This window comes from Mesoplodon bidens (genome assembly GCF_964165515.1).
Source record: "Mesoplodon bidens genome assembly, chromosome: 9".
In the NCBI taxonomy this organism is placed as follows: Eukaryota; Metazoa; Chordata; class Mammalia; order Artiodactyla; family Ziphiidae; genus Mesoplodon; species Mesoplodon bidens.
The window spans coordinates 52,429,658-52,452,168 of record NC_138166.1 but is presented as its reverse complement, the minus strand read 5'-3'; the positions used below and the strand labels follow the sequence as shown (position 1 = coordinate 52,452,168).

The 22,511-nt window shown below is 39.6% G+C and overlaps 1 protein-coding gene across 2 annotated transcripts; it reads left to right on the top strand.

Moving 5' to 3' along the window:
* On the top strand, window positions 1–19,062 carry CLDN12 (claudin 12). 2 transcript variants are annotated; one of them, XM_081244775.1, is made up of 4 exons: window positions 1–204; window positions 8,059–8,190; window positions 10,432–10,521; window positions 15,772–19,062. In XM_081244775.1, exon 4 carries the CDS (start codon window positions 15,805–15,807, stop codon window positions 16,537–16,539), a length of 735 nt encoding a protein of 244 aa, XP_081100901.1. In that variant the 5' UTR covers window positions 1–204; window positions 8,059–8,190; window positions 10,432–10,521; window positions 15,772–15,804; the 3' UTR covers window positions 16,540–19,062. The 2 variants fall into 2 exon arrangements, with proteins under 2 accessions (XP_081100901.1, XP_081100902.1); XM_081244776.1 differs by lacking the exon at window positions 1–204 and adding an exon at window positions 6,619–6,635.
* Window positions 19,063–22,511: the final 3,449 nt, after the last annotated feature.

The window sequence follows — 22,511 nt, the reverse complement described above, 5'->3', positions numbered from 1 at the left end:
TGTCTCCCCTGTGCCAGGCACTGTGCGGGGCGCTGCATGTACGGTATTAAGGGGAATAGACAGGACCTGCTGCCCTCATGGATCTCACGTTCAACATCAGAAGCTGCAGGGGAATAGAGCACTTTACAGCAAAGGAGTAAGAGTGAGGAAAGCGCTTGGAATTTGAACATCTTTACTGATCATAGTGACCATGTTTCGTATTGGGTATGTTTTACATTTATAACTTGAGTGTCATTTTTCTCTTTTTCACTTCTGTTATTTCCTAAGTATGAACAAGTAGCAGTGTGATGACAGTTTGATCAGGCGAATTTCTGAAGTTCTGACATCATAATCTTATTTTTTGCTGTGGCAAAGGATAGTAGATGTGTGTTGAGGGATAAGAGGAATTGTAGCTTATTTGTTGTGTCTGTATTACCCAGGTGACTACTCCACGACTAACTGAAACATTTTATGTAACTCACTAAAATGTTCCATTATTTGTATTTTCTTCTTACCAAAAGTGTACTCTATGTACCTTTTTCTGATGGTTGATTTTTATTCTAAATGAAGAAAATCGAATTCCTTTTTTATTTTATAAAAAATAAATTTTAAATCAAGATTTATTTTGAAATAAATATTTTAACTGCCATTTATTTTGTCCTTAATACTTTTTTTTTTGATTTTTTTTTTTTTTTTTTTTTTTTGCGGTACGCGAGCCTCTCACTGTTGTGGCCTCTCCCGTTGCGGAGCACAGGCTCCGGGCGTGCAGGCTCAGCAGCCATGGCTCACGGGCCCAGCTGCTCCGTGGCATGTGGGATCTTCCCGGACTGGGGCACAAACCCGTGTCCCCTGCATCGGCAGGTGCACTCTTAACCACTGCGCCACCAGGGAAGCCCCTTAATACTTCTTCGTTAAATAGTTTTGTTATAGTACTGAATCCTTAATTTGATCCTTAATTGTTATAGTACTGAATGGCCAGGGTATCAATACACTGTGTTTAACACATTTTTACCAAGTCCCAGTCATTCTTGCAGAGCTTGCTATTTCAGAGTCATTTACCATCATAAATTACAAATTTATGCTACCAGACACTGTCAAGTATTAAGTATACCATACTGTGAGGTTGGATCTGTGCTCTGAAGATTTCACCTATGAAAAAAAAATTTCAGAAACCTATTGTTCTTTTTGTAATATATATCCATATTATTTATCATAGCGAAATGACCTTTTTGTAAAATAAATGTTTTCTTTTAAGTGGTAAACATGTATTATATAATCAAGGGGAAAAATCTGCTTTCATAATGGGCAAAATTAGGTCAAGGGTATTTTATTTCAGGATTTATCCAGTTAGTTTTCCTGTAAAGTTATGTTTTCTTTTAGCTCAGTGTTCATTTGCTTTGTGAGGATAGAGGTCAGAGAAAGTTAATGAAAGCTACAGATTTGTTTTTCTTGCTAAAAATGTACACAAAGACGTGGAGTATTTTCCAAGTAGTTTCACAGGGTTTTTGCAAAGTTCAGATAAAATATTCAGTTAACAAAGTTAAGTTCCATCAAGAAATTTGTAATACCATTAAGGTACATTAAAAATAATGTTTCAAAGCAACAGCATAGAAATATACTTACAAGTTATAGCTTAAAAAACAAAATCAGGGCCTCCCTCGTGGCGCAGTGGTTGAGAGTCCGCCTGCCGATGCAGGGGATATGGGTTCGTGCCCCGGTCCAGGAGGATCCCATATGCCGCGGAGCGGCTGGGCCCGTGAGCCATGGCCGCTGAGCCTGCGCGTCCGGAGCCTGTGCTCCGCAACGGGAGAGGCCACGGCAGTGAGAGGCCCGCGTACCGCAAAAAAAAAAAAAAAAAAAAAAGAAAATGAGGAATAATATAAATTGGTAAACTTTATACAAAAGACAATTTCAAAAATATGGCAACATTTTTTTTGGAGTCCAAATTGTTAAGTTGGATGGTAGGTACGTGAGTGTTTTGGGTTTTTTTTTTAACCTTTTCGTGATCTAAAATATTTTATAATTACAAAAAAGTATTTGCCTTACAAAAGTTTATATACCTTGGGAATTAAGAGGTAAACATAGTTGACAAATATTGGCAGACAACATGTTACAATCTTTACTGCAGAGTTTAATAATGAAAAATATCTGGGTTTTTTTCTTAAAGAGATATTTCAGGGAAGCGTTCTATTTATTTTCTGTTTCATGATCGGAGGTAGCAAGTACAGGGAAAGTATCAGAGGACTCTTTTTAGCTTTGATTGAGTGTCACAAGCCAGCTGAAGGAAAAGCAAAATCAAATAGGTAATAGAAATGAGGAAAAGAGAAAGAAAAGTATGTATGTTGGAAAGTTGGAGTATTTCCTTGTGGATAACTTAGGAGTAAAATGTGGGCTCATTGCCTCAGTTGGATGAGAAGCCAGCGGCAATTTCAACTACCTTTTCTGACTATAACTAACCACTAATTTTAGGGTGTCCTAATTTAAAAAAATTTTTTTCTGTTTCTCATTGTAAGACAGTTGCTTAATTAATAGTTGTTGGGTATTTGGAAGACTTCAAAGGAAGTAATCTCCTTTGTGTATATTATTAATGTGTTCATAATAGAAATGAAATCTTTTGGGGTACCCAGATACTAAGCTATGTGAAGCATAGGTGTTATCTGAATCATGTCCTTTCCTTTGAAATACTTGGAATTTGAAGAACAGGATATGCAATTTATATTACAACTAATTCTGGAGCAAATATAGCAAGGCAATTTTTTTCCTATTTATTTTGTAAACTCTGAGTGCATTGAAAGTTGAAAGCAAAGGACAAGAGCTTCCTTTGTTCATGGCACATATTTCAATACATTTTTCTGAAATTGTCAGTATCTTCTGACCAGTGCCTTCATTTTCTTATTTGTTGTTAAACATTGTTATTGGTATTATTTCTATATAAAAGGCTTTAGAAAGGCCATGGTGTCATATTCTTATATTAAGAAAAAGGATATGATTATAAAGCTAAAACATACCTTCAGTTTTATTTGTTTATGGTTTGCTACAAATTGAGGGAGATTGAAAATAGCTTAAATCCAGAGCAGACATTGAGTAAAAGCTTATGGCTTTGGATGGATTTGAAGCATGGTTAAATGATAGAGTAAATAAAAGCCCCTGGTCAACCAAATCCTAATGGGGGGAAATAAGAGTACTGCATAATAATTGAGCATCAGCTTCAAAAACAAATCTTTCTGTGAACTGGTACTACTCCCAGGGTCAAGAGAAATAGTAAGAACAATACTGAGCACACATGGCCTTTCCTATAAAAATATGAACCAGAAAACTCACAAACTTAAAAGAGCCATTAATGTCATAATCCCAAATTTGTAACACATTCATCAAATGTTTAACATACAGGTTTCTCTTTAAAAATGGGGTATATGGGCTTCCCATAAAGCAGAAACTCACAAACTTAAAAGAGCCATTAATGTCATAATCCCAAATTTGTAACACATTCATCAAATGTTTAACATACAGGTTTCTCTTTAAAAATGGGGTATATGGGCTTCCCATAAAGCAGAAACTAACACACCATTGTAAAGCAATTATACTCCAATAAAGATGTTAAAAAAAAAATCCATACAAAAAGTAGTCGTGGTGGGAGGAGGGGTAATAGGCATGGTAAAAGACAAAAGATTTAAAACACCTGCAAGCAATTCCAGGAAAAAGCCTTCAATTATTGTACTTTAAGCCAGTTCTGTTGTACAGTCCCATCCCCTCCCAGCTCCCTCCCCTCTTCACTAGGAACTTTATTAAAGATGAGGAACAAGTGCTGTCGTCCTACCTATGTTACAGTAGACGACACATTCCTAACAGTTTTTATTTTCAAGCAAGGGGGAGCTCGTTCTGTGTGCTGCAGCACGAGGAACCGAAAACAAGAAACAGGTGCTCTTGCTCGCCTAACAGTTTTTTTTTGTTTGTTTGTTTGTTTGTTTGTTTGTCTGTTTTGCGGTATGCGGGCCTCTCACTGTTGTGGCCTCTCCCGCTGCGGAGCCCAGGCTCCGGACGCGCAGGCCCAGCGGCCATGGCTCACGAGCCCAGCCACTCCGCAGCATGTGGGATCTTCCCGGACTGGTGCACGAACCTGTGTCCCCTGCATCGGCAGGCGGACTCTCAACCACTGCGCCACCAGGGAAGCCCAGTAGATGAAGTTTTGAGGGACATATTCAACCCACAATGCTTCCCTTCTTTCTTTCCACACTTCCCAACTAATAGTAAAAATTTACTTCCCAACTATACTTGCCAACTTCCCGATTATAATGTTATCTATTATTTCTATTTGACAGTCTCCTCTAAAAACAAGTTTATGGGTTTTTTCATTAATCTAAATTTGCTGAATTTCAGTCATGGAATTGGAGAAATACTATGGTGAGATATGACTAACACATGGAAAAGGAAGAGTGTGTGCAAGTTAATTTACAATTTGAGGTTGAACTGTGTAGTTTACTATGTAGTTTAGAGAAGATACAAATATTCAGAGCAGCGGGGAGGTAGGTAAGATTTGAGTGAACAAAGAGGATAGTATGAGGTCATTTCAAGTTCAGGAATAGCTTCAATGAGCAGTTAGATTTAAGTAAGATCTTAGAGGCAGAAATCCAAAAATAGGAAACTGTCTTGAGTCTGGAGAATTCTGAATAGTGACAGCCACCTTTTAGGAAGATCTACCACTTAACCACTTCTTGACTTTGGGCAAATTATTTAACCTTTCTGCATCTCAATTTCTTTGTCATTAATATGAGGTGATGGTGATTAAATTAGAGAGTCCATGAAAAAGTGCTTGGTATACAGTGTTATCTATTATTTTTTTAATTGATAATATATGTAAGGAAACTGTTAAAATATCTTTATGTGAAGAAGTGAAAGCAGCTGGTGGACAGTGAATTAATCAGATAAACTAGAAGAAAGGTAGAAATATTGATGTTTCCATATCCAAGGAAGAAAAGTTTAGGGAAAAAGGTGGTCTGAATTGTGTAATGTGGACCTGAAGCTGGTGGAAGAGAATTAGGACCAAAAAGAAGCCTTTGGATTCAAGCAGAAAGAGGTTATTAGTGACTGTAGTAGGCAGAACAATAGTCCCCTAAAGATATCCTCCTTCTCCTCTCTGGAATCTGAATATGCTCTGTTACAGAATTAAGGTTGCAAGTCAGATGACCATAAAATAGAAAAATTATCCTGGGTAGTCCAGATGGGTCAATTTTAATCACAAGGGTTCTTAAAAGCTAGAAGAGGGAGGCAGAAGAATGTAGGGTGAAGTGATTTAGATGTTGAAAGACTCAACTGGTCATTGCTGGGTTTGAAGATGGAAGGGGGCCACAAGCTAAGGAATGAAGGTGTCCTCAGGAACTGGAGAAGTAGAAGGAAAAGGAGATTTCCCTGGAGCTTCCAGAAAAAAACACAGCTCTTGCTTCCAGTGAAAAACACAGCTGATACCTTGATTCTAGCCCAGGGAGACCCTGTCAGATTTCTGACCTCCAGAACTGTAAGATAATAAATTTGTGGTGTTTTAAGCCACTGAGTTTGTGGTAATTTGTTGAAGCAGCAATAGGAAACTAATAGATAACTAAATGAGAATCTTCATAGAATTTTGGAGATGAACGGTATATTGCAGTGAACTTGGAAGCCAGGATTGTTAATTGCTCAAAGTCTTACCTAAAGTACTTCTGAGAATGGTATTCCAACATTCTAGTCCCACTAGGGCATGTAAGTATTTCATTTCATCTTTTCCATACCAAAGGCAGGCTAACCATAGAGCTGAACTTGATCAATAAGTCTAAAAATAGGATTGTCTTCCCTTCCTTTTATAGCTTTAAAAAACATATTATCAACTACATATACATCTCAGCTAAAGTCTGCTAAAAAGGTAGTCATCAATGATGGGGAAATAAATTATAAAATGATTTTGTACACAGTTATTTGATTCAATTCAGTTTTATAGATTAGAGAACTGAAGTTCAGAGCAAAGAATCCTGTGTCATATCGTCATCATCCATCTGCTATTGCCAGAGCTGGCCTGGAGCCCAGAGCCTTATTGTACCCAGAAATCCTTTTAACACCCAATGCTGTCCCTCACATTGTTACATCTCTAGGTCTGGCTTTGGGATCGGATTGCTTCTGGCCTTAAATCACCTTACATCCTCTGAAGCAGTATGGAAGATGAGAAAGTGGTAGCAGTGCACAGATAGTAGCCTTTTTCATTACTAACACATAGTCCCATTACTAGAGCAACACAAAAATGTCAAATGGAAATAGCAAATATGTAAAGTCCTTATTGTGTGTTAGACACGTTTACTGTCTATGTATAGTAACTAATTTAATCCTCACCATAGTTTCTGATGTAAATACATTATTATTACAGATGAGATCCTGAGCTACAAAGAGGTTATTTAACTTGCCCAGGGTCATACAGAGGCAGAGTGGGATAGGTGCCGGAGTCCAGCTCCAGCGAGTCCAGGGATACCCGAGGGATGGATAGCGTCGGCGAAGGAAATAATTCTATTACACTTCTTAAAGTATCAGCATTGCATGTTTCTCTTTCTCATGTCTTTATTCTTCATTCTTCTTCTTCATTCTTCTTTATTGTTTACAATCACAGGTTTATATATTGTAGTTGATTACATTACCAGGTACGTGGCCAAACAACACAATCAAACCTCAAAATGTTCTATAAAGATTTTTTAAAACAAATATCCCCTAGTTTCTAGATATCCTATTAAAATATTTCCCCAAGTTCCCATTAATCACAGGTTGTTTCTTAGTAACCAAGTCAAGCAGTTATATGATTATTTCAATTGTAAAAGTTGGAGCTACTTGTTCCTATTTTTCTTCTTGCATGAGCAACCTTTTACAATGGTTCCATGAAAATATTTACAGTGTACCTGCATGCTCTTTCTCGTTGTTTCCTTTAACTGAGACAGTGTTTTCTCCCTATCCTGGCAACTAATTCTGCTCTAGTCCTTTGTTTTTCTATAATTAATCTTCCTTTATAATAGAACCATAAATCTCCTATGTCGTCATCAGGAACTCTGGCCCATGGCCATAACTCCATACTAGAGGGTGTTTTTCATAAAAACATCCCCTTAGTTCCAGGCTCTTAATTCTTTACCTATTTCCCCGGGGGTTTAGTGGGTACTTCCCATTCTGTGGTAGTTTCAGGAGGGGGAGTCCTAGAGGAATTTTTCTTTCACGTGGAGCAACATCCCCCCAAAATTGCCCCTGTATGTAAATTTATTATCATAAAACATAACAACGGAGCTGTAGTCCACCTTCCTGGCACGGCGCTGCCTTGCAGTTTCGCCTTCCGTTACTCATGACTTTGTCATGGTGCAATGGCTCCAGGATGGCTTCCGACATCTCCCCCTTTTTTATTTTTTAAAAGTGCGGTATGCCTTCCGTTGCTCATGACTTTGTCATGGTGCAATGGCTCCAGGATGGCTTCCGACAGATAGGGATGGATGCCATCCTTTACTTTCATTTAAAACTATGATACTTTTTCTCAAGCTTTTTATTTTGAAAATGTTCAAAGGTACAGAGAATTTGAATAGTATAATGAACACTCGTATACTTACTCTCTCTAGATATAACGATTATCAATATTTGCCACATTTACTTTATCTCCATTTATGTGTATGTATGATCATGACACTTCAGCATCTGCCCAGGGCAGGCCGCCTCCAAATATGCCTCAATGGCATATTGATTGTTTTGAATTAAAGTTACTTGAGAAACAGCAGGTGGAAAAAAAATGATATAAAAACAAAAAACACTCTGACCCTCCCTCCCCCTTTCCCACTGAAAGTGGTAAATAAATCATTTAGTGGGAAATATTTACTTGGGTACCCAACTCAAAACTATTTTTAGTTTTGTTTCCTTTAACTGTTTTTTAGACCTATAACTCAAATCTGGACGGAACTGAAGGTGCTAGAGGAATGGTGGAGGTGGGAAGCGGAGCAGAGGGCGGGAGGTGGTCCCAGGATATTGCCTGGGACTGCCGGCCCAGTGGATTTTGGGAATTGTAGTCTTCCAGTCATCCAGGACGTTCTGATTTAGGGAACCTGACTACGAGTCCCAGAAGCCTCCGGTGTGGCTCACTGGGAACGCACTTCCTGGGACGCGGAGAGGGAGACGCTCTAAGAGGTTCCTCAGTGTGGGCGAGTAAAATGCTCTGGATGTGAGAAACAGGTAGGTCTGGTCAAGAATGTTACAATTTCTGGGTCTTTTGCATAAGTAGTTGAGGATTTTGTGTAAGGTTGCTTAAACGACGGGAGTCATTTAGCCTTGAAAAATGCTGACCACATTTGCGGACGTGACCACTGAGTGAGGAGGTATTTGGTAGAGCTCTAAAAAATTATTTTGGACTCAGGAGTATGAAAATGTCTAGGTGTCTGGTCGGGGCAGCCAGGGGCTTGAGGCTTGCCTGGCCGGGTGTTCGGTGTGGAGCTGCAGGTTGCTATTTTTGAATCAGCAGCTCATGCTGGTTGTGTAATGATGACCTGCTCACTGTTCAACCCACTAGTGTTTCAGAGATGGGTTTTTCTGAGAGCGTTCATAGTCACTGTTGTGGTCTCTTTCCATTGGTTCTAACCTGGAAAGCTCTTTTTTTTTTTCCTCCTTTTTTCTGCTCCCTCTGGTGCTCCTGAGGACACAGCTCAAAGGGAGTGAGAGGAGGGGTGGGGGGAGGGGAGGCTTCTCTGGAAGCTTGATTTGTTTTCCTCTGAAGCCCAAGTTCTGTGTTACAGGCTTTGCAAGAGGCTAGTCACGACATTAGAAAGCCAGACTTGGTGACCCCACTTAAAAATGATTGCTCAGAGGGCTTCCCTGGTGGCGCAGTGGTTGAGAATCCGCCTGCCGATGCAGGGGACACGGGTTCGTGCCCCGGTCCGGGAAGATCCCACGTGCCGCGGAGCGGCTGGGCCCGCGAGCCATGGCCGCTGAGCCTGCGCGTCCGGAGCCTGTGCTCCACAACGGGAGAGTCCACAACAGTAAGAGGCCCGCGTACCGCAAAAAAAAAAAAAAAAAAAAAAAAAAAGACTGCTCAGAGGGCTTCCCTGGTGTCGCAGTGGTTGAGGATCTGTCTGCCAATGCAGGGGACACGGGTTCGAGCCCTGGTCTGGGAGGATCCCACATGCCGCGGAGCAACTAGGCCCGTGTGCCACAACTACTGAGCCTGCGCGTCTGGAGCCTGTGCTCCGCAACAAGAGAGGCCACGACAGTGAGAGGCCCGCGCACCGCGATGAAGAGGGGCCCCCGCTCGCCGCAATTAGAGAAAGCCCTCGCACAGAAACGAAGACCCACCACAGCCAAAAATAAATGAATAAATAAATAATTTTTAAAAAAGATTGCTCAGAGATCCTGTTGTGTATTTTCTATTGTAAAAATGATTTCACTTAACTTTGGAGTGAGCAGTTGTGCTTGAAACCAACCCAGACATACATCTGGAAAAGAGAAAAACAAAAACAAAAGCAAAACACCACCTGATTGAAATCACTTCTGTGCAGACTGTTGGGAACATCATTCTACTTAATGATCGTAGTAGGGCTAGTGATACAGCCTTAACCCAGGAAGTTTTCAGGTGTTTACAAGTTTTCCTTCTCATCCTCCTATTTGAGGTAAATAGTATTTGAAGAGGAAGTTGTTGATGCTTAAGAAAGATATATGGAAACATTTAAATGGCAGGTTGAGCTATTGGTGGAGCTATAAACTCAAAAAAACATTCTAGATGCAAATTTTAGGAGGCATAGTGCAAATCAGCTTGGACTAGTTTTGTTGTCAGTATCTTTTTAAAAGTATCCTTTTAAAAGGTATAAAAGAAACATCATGAATGTCTTTTATGCCAAGACAACTAATCATACAGTGTTTTATCGGCCCTCCATTCTTTCACTATAGTCATGAAAGGATCTAAAAAATTCATTAAATATTGATCATCTATTTCCAGGACAGTACAGTGACTTTTATCCTTATTTTTCCTATCTTCTCGAATCACAAAATGAGGGTTAATTTTTTCTTCTGTATCTCACATATAGATATTGTGTGAATTTAAGAATAAACTGCCTTTTTTTTTTTTTTTAACCCATTGACCACCTTTTTTTTTTTTTTTTGCGGTATGCGGGCCTTTGACTGTTGTGGCCTCTCGTGTTGCGGAGCACAGGCTCCGGACGCGCAGGCTCAGCGGCCATGGCTCACGGGCCCAGCCGCTCCGCGGCACGTGGGATCTTCCCGGGCCGGGGCACGAACCTGTGTCCCCTGCATCGGCAGGCGGACTCTCAACCACTGCGCCACCAGGGAAGCCCTGACCACCTTTTTTGGTTTAAGATTTCATTGATTGCAGATGATTGCTAATTATTTCTCCTAATGCCCTGTGAATTCAAATTGAGTTTTAAACTAGTACCATACTAATCTGAAGTACTTTTCCTATTTCTTTAGGTCCAGATCATCTGTGCTGTGTGTTCAGATGTGCATATATTTCTTCTAAGTTGATTAAAGTTGTTTTAGAACTATCAAGTACCTCAAAGAGTAAGTACATTCCTTGATTATATCTCTTCCTTTTGCTACCATATATCAGATGACACTTTTTTCTCTTGTTTAACAAAATAAAGTTATAGGACAGACCTCCATTGCAAGTGTTATGTTGATGATCTACAGTTTCTAAGAAAACCCAAATTACAGTAGAAGGGACTGCTAGTGTTACTACCAAGGATTAATGTAGCTGCTATTACAGATGTGTTCTTATATAGCTATTCCTTAGAATTGTTCCTGAAAAAATACAACAATGGATCTGGTAATTCTTTAAGCTCTTAGCCACTATTCCTGCTCCAAACTTCTTTGAACTCTATTCCAAACCACAGGAAAGATATTCTTTTGAAAATATTTTTATTTGAAATATCTTTGATAACCTTTAATTGTGTACAAAAATTTATCCATCTACTTCTCTGCAAGTCATTGTGGAACAGTTAGATGACAAATGTGAATTGGGTGTTTTGAACAGAGTTCTTGTCTGATTTGGTCAGTAACTACTCTCAAAAAGAATGCTCTCAGATAAACCTACAATAATCATTACAGACTTAAATTCCTGACCCTATTCTGCTTTACAAAGGGCTTTACTATTTATGATCTCACAGCCACCTTGGGGGACATTTGAGAAATTTAAGATGCAGAGGACATAGGTGACTTTCCCAGTTTGAAAATGGTAGTTTATGACTGGCATATGAGTCTTGAGTTGCCTGGGTTACAATACCAAGCTGCCTCCCAGATGGAAACAGCAAGCCGACACATCTGTATATACAACCCAGCTCAAGACTGTCAGCCAGCTAGTGTTCATGGGTGCTCCTCAGATTGTTAAACTGTGTTCTTAGCCTTGCACATTTGCTGCAGTCGCTAATAAGGGGTTTTCATATGGCAAAAAGATGTTTTTTTCCTCACTGGGAGAAATATTTTAAAGAGGAAATATAAATAAAAATATAATAAATTGTTTAACTTTGATAAGCAAGCATTAATTTGATATATGAACCAGTCTTAATGGCAAGGGGCGAATCCCGTATGTAACATACCTGTTAATTTGAAAACACGAGAATCAACAGAGCCATAATTGATCGAATCTCTAACCACTGTGGAAGTTAACCAGTGTCGCCAAACTTAGATATGTGTTTCTACAAGCATAGGCTGTATATAAATACCTGGGAATGGCCTCATCTTTCTTGGGAAGTTTCTGGGGGAAGAAAATGAACTTAACTTTTAAAAATGAGAGGCTTTAGCCAATAAAGAATGGAAAGCAGGGGCACATTCTAGAAGCAGTTTGAAGGCTTCAAAACAGAGTATGAATGAATGAAATGAGTGGAACTGATCCTAGAGTAAATTATTAACTTTCTGTGTCCTGACCATACTCACATGGACCTTCCATTTGTTTGTTCATTCATTCAACAAATAATTGAGTGCCTTCTGTGTGCCAGTGTTGGACACAGTGAATAAAACAGAAGGCTCTCTGTCCTCCTGAAATTTACAGTCTGGTGAGAAAGATAAACACTGAACAGGGAATATAAGCATAATCACTGCTACCAAAGAAAAAGTGCGAAGGTGCAGCCAGAGCGTGTAACTAGGGGCAGGGGGAAGGTGAAGGGTGGGGGAAGAGAGGGGGGGTTTAGGGTCAGACTCCCTGGAAACCAGAAAGATGAGTACAAGTTAGCTAAGCAAAGAATAGGATGGGATTAAGAAAGTTCTAGGAGGAAAAACAGCATGAGAAAAAGCCCTTAGCCAAATTGAAAAACAAAATTTGAGAAGTTAAAGGAAAAGCAGTATGGCCTCATAGACTGTAATATGTAAGGTGGGAGAATGACACAATAAGGAGATTGAGAATCTGGCAGGAACCAAATGGTGGGATTTAAAACTTTGGAAACTATGGGAAAGATTTAAAACTTTATTCTGAGGAAGCTATTCAATAGGAAGCTATTGAATGGTAAGAAATGTAGTGAAATGATCAGATTTGCATTTGAAAAAATTATACCAGATTCAAAATTAATTGGTATAGCTCTAAGAGTCAGCATTATCTTTCAGTTTTAAATCACTAAACATACTCCTTTTCCCAACTATCCCTATAAAATTGTTACGTCATCCCTCTAGTGAGATACACTACTTACCATCAAATCATACATATGTGGAGTTAAGAACAGGGTATAAAAAGTAAAGCAGCTGGGCTTCCCTGGTGGCGCAGTGGTTGAGAGTCCACCTGCCGATGCAGAGGACATGGGTTCGTGCCCAGGTCCGGGAAGATCCCACATGCCACGGAGCGGCTAGGCCCGTGAGCCATGGCCGCTGAGCCTGCGAGTCCGGAGCCTGTGCTCTGCAACGGGAGAGGCCACAACAGTGAGATGCCTGCGTACCGCAAAAAAAAAAAAAAAAAAAGCAGCCAAAGAACGTTACAAAGAGCAAGGACATTAATTCCAGCACTGAGACTGAAATTTAGTTAAATAGAGGTTAATAGTATTTCCCTTCTGAAAAATGCCATGGTATACTTGTTGGCTCTCTAAAATAGGACTGTTAGTTAGTCTCTGGGATCTGAGCTAAGAATACTTCAGCAGACACAAATTCAGGGGACTGATATAACACTTGTATTGATTTGATGCAGGATAAATTTGAACATACTTGATAGTGAAATAGATATTGCCTATTGACCCACCTCTATTTATTAGTGTCATTTGATAGTCTGTAGGCTAAGAATACAGAAATTTATTTATCAATAACAAAGTAATTCATACTGATCTTTTTTCTCATTCCATTTGTGTTGTAGGAATCAGGGGTACAGGGCAGCTTGATTGAAGAAATCTCAATTACATTGATACTCCAAGTATTTGTCCTCTACCTCTGAAAGCAGGAAGGAATTGTGATTGGGTTAGGACTTTGCATGGGTTATCTGAAGGAGTTCTGAAGCTTTGAAAGAAACTGGGGGAACCTTTTTCTTACGTCTTCACAACATTGATTAAATCTTCATTCTCTTTCATTGCTCAGTTTTTCTCTAACACTGAATGATACATTTTTATGAACAGGTATCTTATTGGGTCACTTTGCTTAATACCTAACAATAATCACTTGATACATAATAATCAGACATCTCTTTCATTATCAGCATTTTGAGTTCTTATAAAACAGCATATTCTTTCCCTCAGTCTGACTGTTAACACACTGGGGCAAGGTCCAGATCTTAATGGCCTCAGTGTCCCTCTAGGGCCTAACAGAGTGTTTTGCATGTGCTAGACACTCAGTAAATACCTGTTGAATGAATGATTGCTTAGTAATGGCTACTTCCTTGTCCAGTTCTATGTCATTAATAGCCTACCTTTGTGTGTTGCTGTGGCCTTGGGTCGGGGCCCAGTATTTATTTATTCAAATATTCCTAAAATGACTCTTGTGCCAGGCACTGTGCAAGTTACTTACAGTATACTAGGGGGACAGGCAAATGAGCAGAAACTAACAGGAAGCTGGATTCTAGAGACTGACAACAGTAGTGGCATTTTCCAGGGTAAACATCCTCAAACTTGCACCAGAGTTTCCATTGTTGGACTAAAGTGATTGGTTGGTTGCTAAAATTAAGCATTTAAAATTTGCAGGAAAAAAATAAATTAGGACCATAATTCCTTTGTTTGAAGTATTTTCATCCATAACATTTTCTTAAACAATTACTACTTTTGGTAATATTGATAGAAGACAACATGATAAACAAGTAGTAAACTAAGAACAGAGAAACTTAGAACTAGTTATGCTTAACTTGAGGACTTTAAAAAATGGTCACTTGTGCTTAAACTCTGATTTTTATATTGTACGCTTATATATGTGTGTGTGTGTATAGGTATGTACACATACGTATATGTTTTCTGCTAGTAAAATTATTCCTAGTTCATGTGATTGCATTAAATATATAGTAAAGTAAAATAGTCTGTTCTGTTGTCTCATAGGAGGCATGATGGAAGGCAGAGAAAATACATTTGAGTGGTGTTTGGAGAGTGAGTTTCAAACTCTTGAAGAAATAAAGCTGAATAATATACTGGTTCTTATAATTTGTCATATACAGAAAAAGAACATAGCCTTTTAATTTGAGATGAAAGGCCTGGCTACTTTTTTTCTTTTTTCTCATAATAGCATTAATAGAGGTAGGTTGTCATTACTTCAGAAATCTTTGTGTTCATCTTATATGAGCAGTAATAGTAGACTAACCAATCATAGTATATTAGTATAATAACCAATAACCAATAGCTTAATAACCTGAAATGCATGCCCGTCATCTTGAACCAGTCAGGAAGTAGATGAGTAGAATAATTTCAGGGACCGTTGTTCTGTCTTTTTCGTTTGAGTCTCATTGGAGAGGAGTCTATTTACGTTTTGTGATTTTCTGGTATGCCTGGTATATAGGAATGAGATGTTTGCTTTTTTTTAATTTAACGTTTATTCAACAGATGTTCTTTGAACTGCTCCAGAATGCCAAGCACTGAGCTGATCACTGAGTGCTAAGAAGTAGTTAACGCTTGTATCACACTTAGAAGGCGCCAGATGTAACTTTAAGCATTTGACATTATATTAACTCATTGAATACTTAGAAAACCCTGTGAGGTAGGCACAGTTAATTTTCCCATTTTACAGATGAGGAAAATGAGGCACACTGAAGTATTGTTGTTGACCCAAGGTGACTTTGGTCACTTGGCTAGTAAGTGAGTAATTGGGGATTGGAACCCAAGCAGTCTGGCTCAGAGTCTGCCCTCAACCACTCTGCTGCCCTGTAGTGCTTCTTTCCCTACGCCTTTGTCTTTTATGCTGGTCTCATTTTACATTTGCGTGAGCATTTGAAGCCGAAGTTGTGTTGTTTGTAGTTGACGGTTGATGAGTGTTTGACCCTGTATATTTGAGTGTCTGACACATCAAAGTGCTTGATATGTGGTTGTTGAATGAGTGATTTTGGACAACCGAGAGAATTCCTGATGTGATGTTAAGAGAATCTGAAATTATTTTGGTTGTTCCTCTGATTCACTGTGTAGAAAAACACTCATGTGTGAAGACTTTAGTTGCTGTATGACCCAGGCAGTAGTAAGCAATCGTGTGTGTGTGCAGCTGTGCTCTGAGGTCACATGCATGTGTGCTTATATACATTCATATGGTACATGGAGAGGAGACAAGGGACAGAATTTCCCTGTTTGCATTGATGTCATTGGTTTGTGTTTCCAGTCAGCACCATGCTCTCCTATTGTCCCCTCATGATTTGTCCTCTTGTGTGTCACCCCCTAGTCTGACTGGCAGTACTGCACAAGCCTGCCTGCCATGGGCTGTCGGGATGTCCATGCAGCCACGGTCCTCTCCTTCCTGTGTGGAATCGCCTCGGTAGCAGGCCTCTTTGCGGGGACTCTGCTTCCCAACTGGAGAAAATTACGACTGATCACATTCAACAGAAATGAGAAGAACCTGACTGTTTACACAGGCCTGTGGGTGAAGTGTGCCCGGTACGACGGGGGCAATGACTGCCTGATGTATGACACTACTTGGTACTCATCAGTTGACCAGCTGGACCTGCGGGTCCTCCAGTTTGCCCTGCCCCTCAGCATCCTGATTGCGACGGGGGCCCTGCTGCTCTGCCTGATTGGAATGTGTAACACCGCCTTCAGGTCCTCGGTGCCCAACATCAAACTGGCCAAGTGTCTGGTCAATAGTGCTGGCTGCCATCTGGTGGCCGGGCTGCTGTTTTTCCTGGCAGGTACTGTGAGCCTCTCCCCATCCATCTGGGTCATCTTTTATAACATCCATCTGAACAGGAAGTTCGAGCCAGTCTTTATGTTTGACTATGCAGTGTATGTCACTATTGCTAGTGCTGGGGGCTTGTTTACGACTTCCCTTCTACTGTTTATTTGGTACTGTGCATGCAAATCTTTGCCTTCTCCTTTCTGGCAACCGCTGTACTCCCATCCTCCCAGTATGCATACATATTCACAGCCCTATTCAGCACGCTCCCGCCTCTCTGCCATAGAAATCGACATTCCAGTAGTTTCACACACCACCTAGTGGGGAAATAGTTGCTAAAGAAAACTTGTAGCCTCACATTTCCCTTGTGCAAGGAGCTATTTTGGACCTATATACCTTTTCCTTTGATCAGTCAGTGAAGCCAAATTAGTATGTCTTAGTAAGATGAAGTGCTGCTAGTTTTTATGAAAAGTACAATATTTAAATATGAATCATTCCTTTTATCTTCTTATGCTAGAAGGATTTTTAACCTCCAGGTTGATATCTGACCAGTTATTTCGGTGGAAAGGACCTGTGTCTCAATTGAGGTGATTTAGAGCAACATAGTAAAAAATGATTGCTAAGAGAAGCTCTTATAAGCGATCCTTATGAGTATTTCAGATTGTGTATTGTCCTTTTGCTATAATACTTTAAATTGGGAAAAAAGGGCAATTTCAAATTAAAAATTTTTTTTCAGGTAAGGGTAATATTTTAACAGTAGCCAGTCTACCAGCTTAGGCTGTAACTTTTCTTACTTCTTTCTCGGGGCGAAATATATTGAATAGAGTTCGGTATTTTGAAGATGACTTTCTTTTGTGAGTTCTTATCTTCTACCTCATGCCTGTGTTTAAAAATAAAATGTATTTTAAGTAATGTCAGAGAGAATAAGCCTAACATTTAAAATATCTATTAGTATGGATAACATTTAACATAATTTTAAAAGTTAATAGTTCTATAAGTTGTATTATTAAAGTCAAAGTGTGCCATGTGATGGATTGGTGCTTCCTCTGAGGCAGAAAAACTTTCCTCCAGATATCATCCACCAAGTGGTACTCATGCCCACATATAATCTCTTAGTGACTAAGAGAAAGAAATAAAGAGGCCCGAGTGGTTACTTCTCCTTTAGACAGTGGTAGGGGACAAGCATCTGTTCTTCAGTGACAACATCATAGATTCATTCTGGTGACTGCCTTTTGGGTGATGGGTGAAGTGAGGCATGACTTCACCATGACCACATTCACCCTTGATTCAGTTCCTGCCCCCCTCACTAATTATTTCCTTGAGGATATATCTTTGCCCAATACTTTACTAGGTGCTATAGAGGATACATGCAAAGTATGAGGTCTGGTCCCATCTACTAAGAAATTTTAATTTAATAGAGAAGATCAAACTGTTATCTGACAATTAGGGAATAGTCTGACTTCAGTGACAGCTGGTCTTCACTTCTCAATCATTGATCTAGGGATATATTTCATCCAGAGACATGGCTTTCTGGCAGACAGGCTTATTGTACAATACCAGCAATATTTAGAACCCAGAAATTCAGTTTGTTGGATCCTTTAGAGCACCTACATTAGCCTAGACACTGTAATAACATGATATCAGATTCATAAGAATGGATGGGCAAAAGTGGTAAAGATTAAATTGTTCCCTTTTCACCTCTGAAAGTATGATGATGTATTAAAGAGGGAGGAATATTTAAAATCTCTCTTCTAATGGGGTAACATTTAGAGGAAACCATGTTAACACCAAGATGAATGCTTAGAAATTCAGGGATATTGGGTGTTTACCCTTATGAATTTGAGCTGTTTATTTGATGTAATTTGCTACACATTAGTACTATGTTCATGGGGATTTTGTTCTATTACCCATTACAAAATTCACAGACAGCTAGTTGCATGGTTAACAGATTATTGTGCCTCTTTTGCAAATCTGAGTATGCTTCTGGTACTTCTGTGGATGTAAATGGTACTTTTGTTTCTAATTACAAACACTAGTTTATGTATATAGCAAGTAAATACAGTTGTATAATTTTTAAATGCCATCCGTTGAAAGCATGCAAAACTATGGTTTCTTAGCTATAGCTTCTGATTTCCTTCAGTTCTTTTAATTCTTCTCAGATATAGCTGAGTCTTGATCATTCCAAGACAGCGGCAGGTAGAATTTTGAGATTAATATTAATTTCCCTCTTTGCTAATTAATTTCTGTCCCCTCTCTCACTGAAATTGTCCAAAAGTGTCAAGAATTCCACCATTCTTTGTATAAACAGTGTTAAAAGCAGACTCAGCCATTAATATTCTAGACAGTTTTTAGTCCATGGGGTCATGTATATAAAATGTTAAACTTTTCCTGTAAGAATCTTTTGGATTCTTTTCATAATCTGTAGCCTCTAATTAGTATTTATTATAGATTCACTTGGCAAAAGAAACAGTTGTTTCCCTTATTGTCGTTAATATTTCAGATTTGCTATCAGGAGCTATTCTTCAAAGCCATCAAAGGAAATCAAGTATTTATAATTCTTTTTAATAACTTTTGAGCATTCACCAGTCTATCATTGTGATGGGGGATATCTTTTTTTGTTGTTACAAGTCTCTTAATGTTAAAGGCCTTTTACAGAAGCTTGGAAAAGCTTGAATGTAGTATGATCCACCAGATCTGGTTTATCCAACCATGGGAGAAAAAAAAACCCTGAGCTTACTTTACTTGTAAATAAATATACACTATAATAGATAATATGTTTGCTGTAAACTGCAATGTTAAACCTCGATAAAACTGCACTGTACTTGATGTTTATTAAAAGATGTATTTTTACAAGTTTCTGTTTCCTCATTTCGTCAGTGCTTTAAGTTGAAATATTTCGAGAAATGTTTCTCAAATATGTGCAAATTGAAAAAGACACAGCACCACTTAAAGCCCTGTAGAATAGCAATTGGAACAGAATTGGAAAACTTGGCATTACTATCTCAGAAGCATCAGGACCCTTCATTTCTAAGAGTGGTTTTAGGAGTTCACTGGACTATTTCAACATTCCACAAAAAAAAACACCAAATAAAGTCAAATGTGCCAGACTTGCCTCATCAATGGAGTGTTTCGGCGGTCTGTGATCTTGGAGATTGGGATTTCTCAGATGGTTAAGTGGCAGGATCTTTCCTTATTCTTCAGAACTCAAGGTTAACAGGAAAAGCAGTCCTACCAGGTAAGTCACCTCAGAATTTCTGGAGCCTGGAATGAGCTCTTAGTTTTCTGCCTCCTGGTGAGAGCATTCACAAGCACTCCTCACTGAACCCAAGGCTCTCTGGTGAGACTAGATGCCAGAGCCGTACGTTGCACTGGAAATCCAAAGCTGCTTCAAGCTGACCATCCCCATAGCTGATTATACTAACGCACCACAGTCCGGAGTCTGCCCCTTGGTTGCACAGTCTCACTGAGGGTGGCTGAAATGCTAGAGAAACTCTTCATGCTAACCAAATTCACAAGAGACTGATTTACCAACCAGAAGTGAGAAATATAGATGCCTTGCAACCACTATCCAAGACCAGTGTTTTAAAAATACACCCTACACAGAGCTCCTTGGAGAAAAGACTGATTTCACTCCTGGGGTAGGGAAAGTACAAGATGAGCCCAGCACATCGTCTTCCATAAAGGAAATGGTCAAAGAACGATGGGGATTTATCCAATTACACAGAAGCCGGCTTAAAGAGGTTCCCACTGGCCAAATCTGGGACAATCTGAGCATCAAAATAAATAATAGTAATGGGTTATAATCCATTGAATAAAGCAAAAATCCATGCATCCCTACTGATACAAATGGGAAGAAAGAAAAGTTGTTTCTTACAGTAAAATACCAAATAATAAATATGGAAAAATAGATGGAGTTGGGAAAACATCAATAGAATTGAAACTAGTTGATGAAAGTTTGATGAGAAAGGATATTTACGTTGTCTCAAAATACTGCTCCACAAATTACTAATTTCGGAAGGAAAAGTAGTAACTATTAGTGGATGAACTTGACAGACACAGCCTTAACCAAGTGATTAAATTTATCACCAATACAACAAACCAACACCATGCACCTTCTAATATGATGCAACAAGAAGGTCAGATCATTGCTTTTGTGGTGTTTCCATTAAAAATACATAGCTTGAGACTAATCTTGAGGAAACGTGCAGTATGTCAGTTCCACTTTTACTTTTTGCCTCCTTCTCTACCTCTCCTGATCTCACACCTCTTCATTTTAATAGAAAAGCATAAAACCTTACAGTCTAAGTTGTCTCTAAAATATTTCCTATAGTAACTCTTTTAGGAGAGAATTTGAAGAGCTTGTGTCAGGTTTCTCTGGGAAAAATAAAAAGGAAAGGTCCTTGCAGAAGAGATGTAAATCAAAGTGACAGAACCACAGGACTCATGGGATCTTAATTAGCTGTCCCATTTCATTGCTTAGCAGTATCTTCAATCCTGAAGTATACTGATAGGTTAGCCTAAGGGCTATCTCCCCTTCTTTCCCCTCCTCCACATTGGAGTAACCTTTCTAGGAGAAGGTCACTCTCCCTGTCCCTGGTGGATGTCTCACCACCCTCCAGCCCAGGAAGGTTCTCTGTCAGTGACATAGCATGCCAGAGCCCTTTAAAACCTCACTGCAGGACTGTGGAACTCAGAAAAAGCACAACTGTAGCCTGCCTAACAGTCATATCCAAATCTGCTATTAACAGGAAATTTGGGTTTGTTTGTTTTAATTTGTTTGGAAATATGCCAGCTTTCCAGACTGTTATGTGAAACAAATCCTTCAGCAAATTTTGACGAAGAAAATGAGATGGTGAATGAGGACAGAAATTTTTTCTTATTTTGTATGAAAAACCCAGTATGACTGGGTCCTGTTAGCAGGAATGTAGTAATCATGATTTTGCGTGGTCCTTGTTCATTAAAATCCTCTATAGAAAAAAATACAGATTCATGTCTCCAGGGTTTTGCTTTATAGAAAAAAGTTAACAGCTTCTCATTAAGAGAAAAGGCATTATTGATACTTCAACTGCTTTATATATAATGGCCTCGCTCCAAGATTCACTCTTTAACAGTTTGAAAGGGTACTTCTAGTAAATAAATCCAGATAATTCATTTAAATTTTAAAATAATTTTTGCCTCTATCCCCATGTCCCTTTTCTTGTCCTCACTCTCAGGCTAATCTTGTGTTCTGGACAGTCCAGGTGGGGAGTTTAGCACCAGGAGGTTTCTGCAGATAGTGGGGACCCCAGGTCCTGGCAGTCCCCCTCTGGGGTGAGCAGGTGCCTAGGAAGCCTGTCTTTCCCCTTGCTGGCCACGTGAATGAGGGCTTTGGCTCATGTTCTGACCTGCTAACTTGCTCCTGGCTGCTTCTGCTTTAACAGCTCGAAGGTAGCAGTGGATGCTGGAGCCCGGTGGTACTGGCCGGTTGTGCACATCTCTTCCCAACTCCTCGCCCAGTGACATCATGTTGGTAGTTTGAAATTGGCCATGGTGGAAGTACTGATGCCACAGAAATTGGCAAATGCTACAAGTTAGAGTTTGGGTTTTTTTTCCTTTTTTTTCTTTCCTCCCTCCCTCCCTCCCTCCTCCCCTGGGAAACTGGGAATTATAGCAAGTGCTGAGAGCTGTAAAACCTTATCTGTGATAAAGGGACTCTGAAATAGACTTTTAATGGGCCTCTGTACCTCCAGTATTGCTCTATGTCCCTCCCCACCACCAACCCATCCTGTACACAGACAACAGAAGGAACCTAATGAATGCAAGTATGACCTAGTCTCTCCTCTACTTAAAATAATTCAACAATTACCTCTCAGAACAGTCTAAACTCTTGTTTTAAGTCTGAGTGGTAGTTCTTGTGCAGTAGAACAGGTAAGACTACATCAAAGAATATAGAGCCAGGGGCTTCCCTGGTGGCGTAGTGGTTGAGAGTCCGCCTGCCGATGCAGGGGATACGGGTTCGTGCCCCGGCCCGGGAAGATCCCATGTGCCGCAGAGCGGCTGGGCCTGTGAGCCATGGCCGCTGAACCTGCACGTCCGGAGCCTGTGCTCCATAACGGGAGAGGCCACAGCAGTGAGAGGCCCGCGTACTGCAAAAAAAAAAAAAAAAAAGAATATAGAGCCAGGAAAAACAAACTGCCTGGCATAGCACAGCCACACAAGTTATCTAGAAAGAGATTTTTTCACTGTGTCCACAGCTGATCAGACTTTTAGCAATTATTGACACAATATCTCACAAGTCTAATGTGTAACAATGC

Coding starts and splice junctions, on each gene's coding strand:
- CLDN12 (XM_081244775.1), top strand. CDS start 15,805: ATGGGCTGTCGGGATGTCCATGCAGCCACGGTCCTCTCCTTCCTGTGT.